This window comes from Oncorhynchus masou, chromosome 18 (genome assembly GCF_036934945.1).
Source record: "Oncorhynchus masou masou isolate Uvic2021 chromosome 18, UVic_Omas_1.1, whole genome shotgun sequence".
In the NCBI taxonomy this organism is placed as follows: Eukaryota; Metazoa; Chordata; class Actinopteri; order Salmoniformes; family Salmonidae; genus Oncorhynchus; species Oncorhynchus masou.
Genome location: NC_088229.1, coordinates 46,629,758 through 46,645,390, shown reverse-complemented (window position 1 = coordinate 46,645,390; position 15,633 = coordinate 46,629,758). Strand labels below are relative to the sequence as shown.

The window sequence follows — 15,633 nt, the reverse complement described above, 5'->3', positions numbered from 1 at the left end:
GTGTTCCCCTTTTGAGTCAAGTTTCAGTTCTCTGACCCTGTGTTTTCATTCTTCATAGAACCAACCCTATGTCTTCAACACAGTTTTCCTGAACCAGGTAGATCTCGCTTCCTCTCATTACACACGGTCTAAATGGGCTAAATAACACTGTCAGAGGGAGAGAAAACGAATACACATTCTCTGTCAGATAAACATTTATTTATGACAATGCTGTTGGTTTGTTTTGGTGCTCCTGGGATGAGGACCAGCTGTGTAAGTGTATTGTATGTTAGGTGAATCACCAAACAAGTAGTAGCCTAATAAACAGGAGTTTCCTCCGAGTGTGGCCAAATGGAGAGATATTGGATACTATAATGAAAACAATAATAGTTGTTTTATCCGCTGCATCCGCCAGTCCCTCAGGCCTGTTTTGTCTGTGGAGTGTGCAGCAGTAACAGTAGCAGATGCTGGCTGACTCCTGGCACAGAGACAGGGACAGGATGGGAAATGTGGGCTTGATTTTTGATTTGGGTCAATTGAGAGATGTAACCGGAGACCTAGCCTCATCCCACTTAATTTCTCCCCCCTCTCTCCCTCTGTTTCTCTCTCTCGCTCTATTTTTCTATCTTACACTCTTGTGCTGTCTGTAGAATTTTCCTGCTGCTCAAAGCCTTTCCCAGCACCACCAAACATCATCTAGTCTGCCTTCCCAGGCATCGCCGCCTCAGCAGCTATTGGCTCAGGCCTCTGTCCCTCAGCAGCTGAAGCCACTGCAGATCTCCACCACTCAGCCACCAACACACCTTTCCCAGGTAACCCCTCCCCTGTCACTTTTACTGCTACCTGTGATGGATTATTCTTTATTCCCTGTCTCTTTATTTTTGGTACCATATGTAGCCAACTCTATATAGGTAGATGTGCTTATAGCATTTAACAACTAAAAAGTATCAAGGACTTTGGTTCTTAATTGAGCAGCTATTGGGATATATCTTGCTTTCTCTCTAATGGCATCAAATACACCATAGTACACAGCTTTTTTGTCAAAAGTTGTGCACTGTATTGGAAATATGCCATTTTTTTGCAATTTGCCTTTTGCTTGCCTGATCGGTCTGCAGTATGGAGGTTCCAAACTCCAAACCCTGGTCTCTGATTGCTTTCTTATTCTACCCTTTTCTTATCCTCCTCCCAGTTTTCCTCACCGTATCTCAACATTCAAGTGGTGACCTCTCTGACTGGATGTGACACCTACCCTCACCCCTGCCCTGTTCCCCAGTCCTACCCCTCCTCTCTGCCCCCTCTCTACCTCTCCCCAGGCCAGCCTGCCACTCTGCCCCCTCTGTCTCGTCCCTCGCCCCCTTGCATATAGAGAATGCTCTGGCGCCCCCCACCTCTGTGCCCCCGATATCCTCACACACACCCCTGCTGGCCATGACAGCACCCACACTGCCACAGCATCAGCAGATGTACCCTGCTGCTCTGCAAAAGAGTGTTATGACACACACACACCCTCACACACAGCTCCCCACTCTCACACACCCGGTTCACTCACACCTTGCCTCACTGCCTGGACAACAGAACACACAACCGCAGAATACACACCACATGCACCCAAACCCTTTTCAACACATCACACACCCCACATGCTCACACCCTGCTGCTGCACCTGAACTTGCTCTGCCGAGCTTTCTGCCCTTAAGACAGGTAAATATAAGAGGAGGACTGGAATGGAACAAAGGTTTTTGTGTACATAGCTATTATTTTTCTGTTTTTATAGACATGATAATATATAACTGTGAGTTTGTGTATACAATACACTTACACAAACCAATGCCTAGGTTTACCTCCACTGTACACACATTCTACCATACCCTTGTCTATACATTATGCCTTGAATCTATTCTACCACACCCAGAAATCTGCTCTTTTTACTCTCTGTTCCGAACACACGAGATGACCAGTTATTTTAGCCTTTAGCCGTACACTTATCCTACTTCTCTTCTGTTCCTCTAGTGATGTAGAGGTTAACCCAGGCCCCCAGCACCACTCCCATTCCCCAGGCGCTCTTCCCTAAGTTTGTTTTATTCACTGCTTTATCACACTGCGCCAATCCGGATGTTCTAGCTGTAGCTGAATCCTGGCTTCGGAAGGCCACCAAAAATCCAGAAATTTCCGTCCCTAACTATAACATTTTCCGACAAGATAGACCTGCCAAAGGGGGCGGAGTTGCAGTCTACTGCAGAGATAGCTTGTAGAGTTCTGTCACACTATCCAGGTCTGTGCCCAAACTATTTGAGCTTCTACTTTTAAAAATCCACCTTTACAGAAACAAGTCTCTCACCATTGCCACTTGTTATAGACCCCCTTCAGCCCCCAGCTATGCCCTGAACACCATATGTGAATTGATTGCCCCCCATTTATCCTCAGAGCTAGTGCTGTTAGGTGACCTAAACTGGGACATGCTTAACACCCCGGCCGTCCTACAATCTAAGCTAGATGCCCTCAATCTCACACAAATTATCAAGGAACCTACCAGGTACAACCCTAAATCTGTAACCATGGGCACCCTCTTAGATATCATCCCGAGCAACTTGCCCTCTAAATACACCTCTGCTGTTTTCAACCAGGATCTCAGCGATCACTGCCTCATTGCCTGCGTGTGTAATGGGTCCGCGGGTAAATTATCACCCCTCATCACTGTCAAACGCTCCCTTAAACACTACAGCGAGCAGGCCTTTCTAATCGACCTGGCTCTGGTTACTCTTTAAAAGTGCTTTCCTGACCATCTGAAATAAGCATGCCCATTCAAAAAATGTAGAACTAAGAACAGATATAGCCCTTGGTTCACCCCAGACTTGACTGCCCTTGACCTGCACAAAAACATCCTGTGGCATTAGCATCGAATAGCCCCGGCGATATGCATATTTTCTGGGAAGTCAGGAACCAATATACACAGTCAGATAGGAAAGCTAAGGCTAGCTTTTTCAAACAGAAATTTGCATCCTGTAGCACTAATTCCAAAAAGTTTTGGAACGTCTAAAGTCTATGGAGAATAAGAGCACCTCCCAGCTGCCCTCTGCACTGAGGCCAGGAAACACTTTCACCACCGATAAATCTACGATAAACGATCATTTCAATAAGCATTTTTCTACCCCTACCCCGGCCAACATCTCAGCACCCTCTGCAGCAACTTTCCCAAACCCCCCGCTTCTCCTTTACCCAAATCCAGACAGATGATGTTCTGAAAGAGCTGCAAAATCTGGATCCCTACAAATTAGCTTGACTAGACAATCTGGACCCTCTCTTTGTAAAATTATCCTCCAAAATTGTTGCAACCCCTATTACAAACCTATTCAACCTCTCTTTCGTATCATCTGAGATCCCCAAAGATTGGTAAGCTGCTGCGGTCATCCGCCTCTTCAAAGGGGGAGACACTCTATACCCAAACTGTTATAGACCTATATCCATCCTGCCCTTCTAAAATATTCGAAGGCCAAGTTAACAGATCACCGACCATTTAGAATCCCACCGTACCTTCTCCACTATGCTATCTGGTGTCCGAGCTGGTCATGGGTGCACCTCAGCCATGCTCAAGGTCCTAAACGATATGATAACTGCCATCGATAAAAGACGGTACTGTGCAGCCGTCTTCATCGACCTGGCCAAGGTTTTCCACTCTGTCAATCACCACATTCTTAACGGCAGACTCAATAGCCTTGGCTTCTCAAATGACTTCCTCGCCTCGTTCACCAACTACTTCTCTGATAGAGTTCAGTGTGTCAAATCAGAGGGCCTGTTGTCCGGACCTCTGGCAGTCTCTATGGGTGTTCACAGGGTTCAATTCTCAGGCTGACTCTTTTCTCTGTATATATCAATGATGTCGCTCTTGCAGCTGGTGATTCTCTGAATCACCTCTACGCAGACGAAACCATTCTGTATACATCAGGTCCTTCTTTGGAAACTGTGCTAACAAACCTCCAAACAAGCTTCAATGCCATACAACACTCCTTCCGTGGCCTCCAACTGCTCTTAAACGCTAGTAAAACTAAATGCATGCTCTTCAACTGATTGCTGCCCGTGATGTCATTTGCAAAATAGTCTGGATGTAGTCTATCACAGTGCCATCCATTTTGTCACCACAGCCCCATATACTACCCCATATACTACCCACATATACTACCCACCACTGCGACCTGTATGCTCTCGTTGGCTGGCCCTCACTACATATTAGTCGCCAAACCAACTGGCTCCAGGTCATCTATAACATCTTCTACATTTACTTCCTTTTGGAAGTTAAACAGCCCCACAACATCACAGATCCACCACCATACTTCAGTTGATCACCATGTCTCTTGTTATGCCACACCCACCTTTGGTGTTTGTTGCCAAAAAGCTCTATTTTAGTCTCATCAGACCATAGAACCTGGTTCCAATCTAAGTTCCAATGACATAGATTTGTCTGTTATGTTATTGACTGTACGTTTGTGTATGTGTAACTCTAAGTTTTTTTTGTCGCACTTTATCTTGGCCAGGTCACAGTTGTAAATGAGAACGTGTTCTCAACTGGCCTACCTGATTAAATAAAGAATAAATATTTCAATAAATGTTGAGTCCTCCACCAATATAATATATGTCCCTCCCTACATCAGCAGGTTCAGCAGCAGGCCAATGCCCAGCTTCCAGATGCCATCCCCTTTGCACAGCCTAATCAGCATTCCCAGCCTGCAGTTTTATCCCCTCCAATACAGACTGTGCCGGACCCTGGCGCAGGTACTGCCGCAACCCAGCTTGACCTCAACCAGAACCCCAGCCAAACCCAGTCCCAGCATCAGGCCCAAGGCCAGAGCCAACCACAGGCTCCAGCTCCACTACCGCCTGACTCCCAGACAGCAGCCCCTTGGCCTGCAAGCACCAGCCTGACTCAGCAGAACCAGGCCAGTGCCAGCAGATACTCAGGGACCACACTCACCTCGGGACAGGCTCAAACAGAGTCCAATCTGGAGGTATGGAGGACTGACCTGTCCGATATGTCCCCTCCCTAAGCCCTTGAATCTCAGTCCCTCAATTCTCCCCTTTCTCAGCCCCTCCCTGACCCTCCCTCTACTTTTTCCTAAAACAGCATCTCCAATATCTCTGTACCCCAAGTATCCTCCCCAACTTTCCCTGCACACTCATCTCCGTTTATGACTTCGCTAATAATGACATGTTTATGTTTATGTTGTTTATGCCCCAACCCCTCTGAACATACTCACTTTTTTTTGTTTTGTCTGCAGGATCCTGGTACAGAGAAGCAGGCTTCAGGAGCCAGCTACTCCTACGACAGGTATGAGCTGACTCAACTCTTCAACTCTTCTGATGGCTATCTAGTGCAGAGATTTGGTGGTGTGTTAGGAGAGACCATGGAGAGTTCAGTGATGCCTATCATTCTCGTCTCTCAGGATGAGGATAATATAACAACCTCAGACATAAAGGCATAGTTGGGCAACAGGGAAACCTTGGTAAAACTCCGGCCAAACCGTAGGCATGAATGGTGAACTGACAGTGCATACAGCTCACTCACTCGCTTTGCGGACATAAGGGCAACCAGTAAAGCGGTCAGTCTTAAAGGAGAGATATTTAATCTCCTCGTTTTCCAGCAGCTCAAAAGGCTGCTGTAAAATAGCTTCAAGCACAATAGACAAATCCCATGACGGGACTAAAGGCTTTGGAACTGGATATAAGCGTCATAATGGGTTGTTTTCCCAACATGTTATTGTTGAAGCCTATTTGACCGGCCGAGATAGCGGCAAGATGGGCCTTAACAGTGGAGAAAGCCTTCCATAAGGTTCGTCAGAAAGCATAAAACCTTGGATACAGAGCATTGGTAAAGAATGATCTGTTTCTCAAAAATGCACCACTTGTTTCCATACAGTGAGTGTGTAGAAGGAGCCCTGGCACTCTGGATAGACTCTATGACTCCGAGAGGCAGGCCTAACCTCACATGCCAGACCCAGAGGGCCATCGAGGGACTACCAAGATGAGGGATGAGCCTTCTTCCTTCACTCTGGCTAGAGTGGGGGAGTATGAGGCTTAGAAGAGGAAAAGCGTAAAGCAACACCCTCGACCATGGGTGTGCCAGTGGTGCGTCTCCTGCTAGTGCAAAGAACAACGGGCAGTGCACGTTTTCTTGCGCTGCGAAGAGCTCGACAGATGCTTGACCATATCTCTCTGACATCTGTTTCACCACTTGGGGATGAAGTTTCCATTCCCTTTTAAGGGGATTCCCTGTGGACAATAAGTCGAGGGAGTGCCCCCCTGGCGGCTGATGTTCACCACCACAGTCGTATTGTCCGTTCTGATCAAGACGTGATTCTCAGCCCCTTGTTTCTCAGGGATATGAGAGCTGCCTCTACACATTTGCTGAACATTTGGGGAGCTAGCACTAGCCTGAATGGAACAGCGAGGTATTTGTCGGCTGTACCTTGAAATGCAAACCTTAAAAATCTCCTGTGTGCTGGCAGGATGTTTGTGAAAATAATCATCCTGCAGGTCAACTGAGGTAAACAGCCACCTCGATGAATAGAGCGAGACACCTCTACATTTTTTGGGAACCTGGAAGTACCGGGAGTAAAAGCCTTAGGTGGCTCTCTGCCGCTGGAATCACCCTGATAGTGCCTTTACTTAATAGAGAGGAGATTTCCTGCTTTAGTATTCAGGCCGAGTTGCCAGCCACTGCTGATTCCCAAATTTAGTTGAAACGGGTGGTTTCAGAGCGAATTGCAGTCTGTATTTCTTTGTAACAGTGGACCAGACCCATGACTGGACTGCGCATGCACACCAGTTCCTTGCTCTTGTGGCGAGTAGCCCAGACTCGATCACCAGAGAGCCGTGGCATGGGGGGCCCCTCGGGTAGAGTGTATTCCCTCCGTCTTCCTTGAGAGCGAACCCATGTGAATGGGTCGCTGCACAAAGGGAAGGGTTCTAGGAGCGCATGCAGTGCCCTCCTGAATTATTGGCACCATATGTAAATATAAACAAAAAAGGCTGTGTAATTGTTGTTTATCAGCTTTATCTTACACTCAAAATATCATGAATCTAATTTGAGTTAAAATTCTGAAAATAAAAAAAATCGGCATAATTATTTTTTTATTTTATTCAAAAAACATGCATGTCACAAATATTTGCACCCCTGCATTTAGTACTTTGTGCACCCTCCCTTTGCCAAGATAACAGCTCTGAACCATCTCCTATAATGTTTGATGAGGTGGAAGAACACATACAGTGAGGGAAAAAAGTATTTGATCCCCTGCTGATTTTGTACGTTTGTCCACTGACAAAGAAATGATCAGTCTATAATTTGAATGGTAGGTTTATTTGAACGGTGAGTGACTGGGTACTGTCACACCCTGACCATAGTTTGCTTTCTATGTTTAGTTTGGTCAGGGTGTGATCTGAGTGGGCATTCTATGTTGTGTGTCTGGTTTGTCTATTTCTATGTTTGGCCTGATATGGTTCTCAATCAGTGGCAGGTGTTAGTCATTGTCTCTGATTGGGAACCATATTTAGGTAGCCTGTTTGGTGTTGGGTTTTGTGGGTGATTGTTCCTGTCTCTGTGTTTGTTTTCACCAGATAGGCTGTTTAGGTTTTCTCACGTTTATTGTTTTGTTAGTTTATTCATGTGTAGAGTCTTTATTAAAGAACCATGAATAGAAACCACGCTGCATTTTGTTCCACCTCTCCTTCAACTCAAGAAAACCGTTACATGTAATTTCTGCTCGGCTTCGGACTAATTTTGTTCTTCAGTTAGACTTCTCCACTCAGATGAGAATTCAATAACGGGCATTCTATCAGCAGACAGCGCTCTGACTGATGAATAGCTACTTTTTCCGGTACTTTTCTTGATGTAGCCAGCCCACTTTTCTCCGGTGAAATGCAACATTAACTTTAAGGAAAGCTGACTACATAATTTGTATGGTAAATAATTGAAATATGATGTCCATGCATCGTTTTTGCAAAAAATACCTTGCTTTTTCATTGTAAGCCAATTTACTTGTGTGGCTGCCAGCCAAATAGTGTATAATTTACTTGTGTGGCTGCCAGGCAAATAGTGTATCACTTCTGTCATATGATGAAAAATTAAGCTATTTTCTGTGAAGGAAAACTATAGTGCACGTCCCTGATCACGCAATTGAAGCAAAAAAAATTAAATTAACTATATAGAAATTAACTATATTCTGGTAATCTGACCAATTGAACATATGCGGTGGTACTTAATGAATATGATGTCAGTTCGGTTGTTATCTGAGACATTCTCATCAATGATAAGATGACAAACTCTACAGTGGTAAGTCTACACATCAGAGTTATTGGATTTACATGGAATCGTTGTTCAATTTAAATGTTTGAATATGAAATTATTCGTGATGGGATGAAATGTAATTTTAGCTTCTAAAATGTGAGATTTGGGTTTTCATAAGTTTAGGGCTCTGCTCAATCAGTGGGCCCGCCCCTGTGAAGGGACATGGACTATAAAACTTTTCAAACACGCCCTCCCCTCCCTTCCTATATTAAGCCTTGACGACAATATAACCTCCTGTTCTGAGGATGTGAGGACGACGGTCCGATGTCAGAATGGTTCAGATAATTACAGGACGAAGCCAACATCAGCGTGAGCTTTGGTTGCAAATGGTATGAACTTTGAACTCTGATTCACTACAGAAGTGATACCTCCTAGCCGTTGAGTTAGCAACAGCAGCTGCAAATGCAGGTTATGTCTGTTCCATCTACCACACAACGACGTTACTACAACATATTCAATTTACCAGCAGAGACATTCTTCAATGTACTCGGTTGGGCAACACGGCCTTCCATCACCACCAACCTACCGAAGCGCAGCTCAGAGTAAATATTTATTGCATTTTCCTTTCCCAATGGGCGGTAATTTAGAATGTATAAGATACTGTATTTACAATAGCACAGCTTCGCCCTTTGTTCCTCAGTCTTCCCGCTCTTTCACTCAAATCCAGACCTTTTATTTTGTGTAGCAAGCTGTCATATCTGTTCCGCCCGCGAGGGACGTTTTCGTTTATGATGTAATTTGTAATCAAGTTATGATTAATTATGTGTATGTGTAATTCTGTGTGGTTAGTTCGGTATTTAGTAAATAAATAATTAAGCCCAATTTTTGTATTGCTGATTCAACTTGTTAGCCAGGGTTCGTGAAGAATTTACAACATTCAGATGAGACTGAATTAAGGTGACAATTAATATTGACTGCTGTTGATGCAAAATATTACTAGGTCTTTAAGAGTTTATTCGGAAGATAACGGCTCTATAAATATTATTTCTTGGTGCCCCGGCTCTCCTAGTTAATTACATTTACATGATTAGCTCAATCAGGTAATATTAATTACGGATAAATTATTTTATAGAAAAGCATGTCACATCACTTAATCCGGCATAGCCAAAGTGACCCGACACATGCATTGTTTATAAATTATGTCTGAGTGTGTCCCTGGCTACCAATGCATTTTCTTATAATAAGGAATTTGACATTATTTTTTACTTTTGATATTTAAGTATATTTAGAACCAAATACTTCTACACTTTTACTCATGTAGTATTTTACTGGGTGACTTTCACTTTTACTTGCTAAACTTTCTATTAAGGTATTTATGACAATTGGGTACTTTTTCCACCACTGGCTTCATAATGTAAAATAATGTGACAGGTGAAATTAAGCACGCAATCTGCTTTATCGCCTAACGTATTGCATAAGTTGACTGCAGCTATTTACTTAAAGTAGCTACAAATATATTTTGTATTTGAAAAAATTCGAAGAAATAATTTCAACGGTACTGAAAGACTATACTGGGTATTTGGAAATAGCTACGGGATATATGATATACCGCCCAAGCCATTTTTTCTCCATCCCAACTGAGGGGCCTTTGTCAATGGAAAACTGTAAATCTTGGCCGGGAAGGGGCATGACTTCACTCGTGGGCTCTTGTTACAACATTAGAAAAGAAGGCTCTTTTTCAAACCAATTTCAGTTGTCAATGTGCTGTGTTGTGAAAATAAGAAGATATCATTCTTAATTCATGGCATGGTTTCTTTTTATCTAAATGTTGAATAGACATATAGAGAAATTCATTCATGGAAGAAAGGGCAATAGCCTATACTACTCTGGAGTCATAAAAACAATTAAATCAATTAATTTTATTTGGCGGGCACAGATCGGCTCTTAGAACAATTCTATGCGGGTGGGTCGGGTTGCGGAGAAGAATCTGCCCTGTTGTCCAGTATCGGGTGGGGCTCGGAATTGATGTGGCAGGCACTGGGCGGGTGCGGCTAAAAAAAACTGACCTGTGCAGGACTCTACCCCGGAGGGTGCATGTTCAAATTGATAGCTAGCCACGTTTGCTATTCGCTCGTATCTGATATCTTAGCACCATGTTTATCGAGCCAGCTAGCTAGCATAGTAGCTAATATAGCTATCTAGTTAACACCACAGATAAAAGGATTAGTTATTGTTATCTTTGCTAACAGGTAGCTTGCTTATTGCATGCATGTCCGGGCACATTGACACAAGCCTTTATTATTAGTGAATTAGCAAAACAAATATTTTCAACAGGAGTTCAATTTTGGTCGCTGTGTCAATTAATCCATTTCTCAATACTGCACCTTTCTGTTGGAGAATTTGCTAGCTTGCTGCTGCTGATTTTCCCAGTTAGACTTTCCTCAGCATTGTGCAGTGCTCGTGGCTCAGGCGGTGAGTGGCGGATGGCATAGCAGCTATGTAGCGGGACTATCGGCAAAACCCATAGAGAAGGGCCGATAGACTAGAAAAAGCCAATATTGGCCCGATTTATATCGGCGAGGCCAATTTATGGGTCATTCTCTAGTTTAGGATATACTGTAGGCCTACCAATTTGGCTACTGAACCTACCAAATATGGATACTGTTTCTTCAACCTAATATAAGTGTTAGAAAGATATGTGTTGTAACAAGACCCTTGTATCATGTTAGGATAAACAATTTCCCATGAGTGTGTTCGGGCCTACATTTATCTTGACTTTGCTCAACCACCTTGTTAAGCTTTTATTTTGATATGCACATACTGTTGTCAATATCAGCCAACCCTGATAATTGAGCATCCGAGAAGTGCATACACTGTTCAAGTGCATTTCAGTTCACCATGTTCAGGCATTCGGGACTATCTCAAGCCATTGCATTTATAATGAGTTGGACTGTATATAGTATGTCTGGTTTACTTTTTTTCATCTTTCATGAACCAGTGTGAACTCCGACGCCACCTCAGGGAAGGAGATGAGCGATGGTAACGAGGGGACGCACGGATCAGGAAAGGGCGAGGGAAAGGTCCGGAAACACCACCGCCACTCCACGCGCACCCGCTCACGCCAGGACAAGATCAACAAGCCCAAACTCAGCATGCTCAATGTGAGTACCGCACATCCATTTATAGTAGTCTTAGTAGATCAATCAGCACACATCCATGTCTTTTGACACCTGTTCCTCTCTGGTTTCTGCCTGAACAGGTGTGTTATACAGGGGATAAGATGGTGGAGTGTCAGCTGGAGACACACAACCACAAGATGGTTACCTTCAAGTTCGACCTGGATGGAGACGCACCTGAGGAGATAGCCACTTACATGGTATGGTTAGAGTACAGTCGTGGCAAAAAGTTTTGAATGACACAAATATTAATTTTCACACAGTTTGCTGCTTCAGTGTCTTTAGATATTTTTGTCAGATGTTACTATGGAATACTGAAGTATAATTGCAAGCATTTCATAAGTGTCAAATGCTTTTATTGACAATGACATGAAGTTGATGCGAAGAGTCAATATTTAAAGTGTTGACCCTTCTTTTTCAAGACCTCTGCAATCCGCCCTGGCATGCTGTCAATTAACTGACTGATGGCAGCCCATTCTTGCATAATCAATGCTTGGGGTTCGTCAGAATTTGTGGGTTTTTGTTTGTCCACCCGCCTCTTGAGGATTGACAAGTTCTCAATGTGATTAAGGTCTGGGGAGTTTCCTAGTCATGCTTATTGAGGTAGTATGTACATGTGGGTATGGTTAAAGTGACTGTGCGTATATGATGAACAGAGAGTAGCAGTAGCGTAAAAAGAGGGGTTGGCGGGTGGTGGGACACAATGCAGATAGCCCGGTTAGCCAATGTGCGGGAGCACTGGTTAGTCGGGCCAATTGAGGTAGTATGTACATGAATGTATAGTTAAAGTGACTATGCATATAATATAAACAGAGAGTAGCAGCAGCGTAAAAGAGGGGTTGGGGGAGGCACACAATGCAAATTGTCCGGGTAACCATTTGGTTACCGGTTCAGGAGTCTTATGGCTTGGGGGTAAAAACTGTTGAAGCCTTTTTGTCCTAGACTTGGCACTCCGGTACCGCTTGCCATGCGGTAGTAGAGAGAACAGTCTATGACTGGGCTGGCTGAGGTCTTTGACAATTTTCAGGGCCTTCGTCTGACACCGCCTGGTATAGAGGTCCTGGATGGCAGGCAGCTTGCTTTGATGTACTGGGCCATACGCACTCCCCTCTGAAGTGCCTTGCGGTCGGAGGCCGAGCAATTGCCCTACCAGGCAGTGATGCAACCGGTCAAAATGCTCTCGATGTTGCAGCTGTAGAACCTTTTGAGGATCTCAGAACCCATGCCAAATCTTTTTAGTTTCCTGAGGAGGAATAGGCTTTGTCGTGCCCTCTTTCACAACTGTCTTGGTGTGTTTGGACCGTTCTAGTTTGTTGTTGATGTGGACACCAAGGAATTTGAAGCTCTCAACCTGCTCCACTACAGCCCCGGCGATGAGAATGGGGACGTGCTCGGTGCTCCTTTTCCTGTAGTCCACAATCATTTCCTTGGTCTTGGTTACGTTGAGGGATAGGTTGTTATTCTGGCACCACCCGGCCAGGTCTCTGACCTCCTCCCTATAGGCTGTCTCGTCGTTGTCGGGGATCAGGCCTACCACTGTTGTGTCGTCAGCAAACTTAATGATGGTGTTGGAGTCGTGCCTGGCCATGCAGTCGGGGGTGAACAGGGAGTACAGGAGGGGACTTAGCACGCACCCCTGGGGAGCTCCAGTGTTGAGGATCAGCGTGGCAGATGTGTTGCTACCTACCCTCACCACCTGGGGGCGGCCTATCAGGAAGTCCAGGATCCAGTTGCAGGGGGAGGTGTTTCGTCCCAGGATCCTTAGCTTAGTGATAAGCTTTGAGGGTACTATAGTGTTGAATGCTGAGCTGTAGTCAATGAATAGCATTTTCACATAGGTGTTCCTTTTGTCCAGGTGGGAAAGGGCAGTGGAGTGCAATAGAGATTGCATCATCTGTGGATCTGTTTGGACGGTATGCAAATTGGAGTGGGTCTAGGGTTTCTGGGATAATGGTGACCAGCCTTTCAAAGCACTTCATGGTTACGGACGTGAGTGCCACGGGCACAGGGACTATGGTGGTCTGCTTGAGGCATGTTGGTATTACAGACTCAATCAGGGACATGTTGAAAATGTCAGTGAAGACACCTGCCAGTTGGTCAGCACATGCCCGGAGCACACATCCTGGTAATTCATCTGGCGCCAAATTCAAAACAACAAAAATCTCATAATTAAAATTCCTCAAGCATACAATCGCCTATATAATCCAGCCACAGTGTCTGATTTCAAAAAGCATTTATAGCGAAAGCACCACCAACAATTATGTTAGGTCACCACCAAGCCACAGAAAAACACAGCCATTTTTTTCAGCCAAAGTGAGGAGTCACAAAAAGCAGAAAGATGAAGATCATCAAAGGTTAGTGATTAATTTGATCAGGTAACACTCATAGGACGTCATGTTACACAATTCATGTATGTTTTGTTTGATAAAGTTCATATAAAAAAATCAGAGTTTACATTGGCGCGTTACGTTCAGTAGTTCTAAAACATGCATTGATTTTGCAGAGAGCCACATCAATTTACAGAAATACTCATAATAAACATTGATAAAGATACGACTATACATGGAACTTTAGATAAACTTCTCCTTAATGCAACCGCTGTGTCAGATTTTTTTTTTTTTACTTTAAGGAGAAAGCAAACCATGCAATAATTTGAGTACAGCCTTTAGACAACAAAGCAGCCAACAAGATGCCCACCATATGGGTAGTCAACATTACTCAGAAATAGCATTTTAAATATTCACTTACCTTTGACGATCTTCATCAGAATGCACTCCCAGGAATCCCAGTTCCATCATAAATGTTTTGATTTGTTCGATAATGTCCATCAGTTTTGTCCAAATATCTTCTTTTGTTAGGGCGTTTGGTAAACAAATCCAAAAGCGTTTTCAGGTCACGTCGGACGAAAAGTTCAAAAAGTTCTGTTACAGTCAGTAGAAACATGCCAACCTAGGTATGGAATCAATCTTTACGATGTTAACATAAAACTTCATTAATGTTCCAACCGGACAATTCCTTTGTCTGTACAAATGAAGTGGAACCTTTCACATGAGCGCGCCAGACCGAGGCTGTGGCACTCTGCCAAACCACTCACTCAAAGAGCCCTTATGAGCCTCTCCTTTAGAGTAGAATCCTCAAAACAGGTTCTAAATACTGTTGACATCTAGTGGAAGCCTTGGGAAGTGAAACATAACTAATATCACCCTGTATCTTCAATGGGGGCTGAAACCTCAGATATCGCACTTCCTGGTTGGATTTTTCTCAGGTTTTCGCCTGCCATATGAGATCTGTTATACTCACAGACATCATTCAAACAGTTTTAGAAACGTCAGAGTGTTTTCTATCTGATACTAATAATAATATGCATATATTAGCATCTGGGACAGAGTAGGAAGCAGTTCACTCTATTCATCCAAAAGTGAAAATGCTGCCCCCTATCCCAAAAAGGTTAAAGGACTTACTCACGTTGGCTATGGAGAGCGTGATCACACAGTCGTCCGGAACAGCAGATGCTCTCATGCATGCCTCAGTGTTGCTTGCCTTGAAGCGAGCATAGAAGTGATTTAGCTCGTCTGGTAGGCTCGTGTCATTGGGCAGCTCGCGGCTGTGCTTCCCTTTGTAGTCTGTAATAGTTTGCAAGCCCTGCCACATCTGACGAGCGTCGGAGCCAGTGAGGTATAATTCAATCTTAGCCCTGTATTGACGCTTTGCCTGTTTGATGGTTCGTCGCAGGGCATGGCGGGATTTCTTGTATAAGCTTCCGGGTTAGAGTCCCGCATCTTGAAAGCGGCAGCTCTACCTTTTAGCTCAGTGCGAATGTTGCCTGTAATCCATGGCTTCTGGCGTATGTACTGTCACTGTGAGGACGACGTCCTCAATGCACTTATTGATAAAGCCAGTGAATGATGTGGTGTATTCCTCAATGTCATCGGAAGAATCACGGAACATGTTCCAGTCTGTGATAGCAAAACAGTCCTGTAGTTTAGCATCTGCGTCGTCTGACCATTTTTTGATAGACTGAGTCACTGGTGCTTCCTGCTTTAATTTTTGCTTGTAAACAGGAATCAGGAGGATAGAGTTGTGGTCGGATTTACCAAATGGAGGGCGAGGGAGAGCTCTGTACGCATCTCTGTGTGTGGAGTACAGGTGATCTAGAATTTATTTCCCTCTGGTTGCACATTTAACATGTTGATAGAGATTTGG

General features: G+C 44.2%; 1 protein-coding gene across 4 annotated transcripts in view; it reads left to right on the top strand.

Annotated features, from left to right (window-relative positions):
• Window positions 1–15,633, top strand: part of LOC135504712 (serine/threonine-protein kinase WNK2-like) — a 118,217-nt gene that overhangs the window by 87,260 nt on the left and 15,324 nt on the right. For all 4 annotated transcript variants that reach the window (XM_064923518.1, XM_064923519.1, XM_064923517.1 and 1 more), the window contains exons 12-17: window positions 59–97; window positions 630–791; window positions 4,626–4,979; window positions 5,250–5,299; window positions 11,253–11,415; window positions 11,514–11,630. In XM_064923518.1, coding sequence (XP_064779590.1) covers window positions 59–97; window positions 630–791; window positions 4,626–4,979; window positions 5,250–5,299; window positions 11,253–11,415; window positions 11,514–11,630 — 885 coding nt within the window. The remainder of the gene's footprint in view (window positions 1–58; window positions 98–629; window positions 792–4,625; window positions 4,980–5,249; window positions 5,300–11,252; window positions 11,416–11,513; window positions 11,631–15,633) is intronic.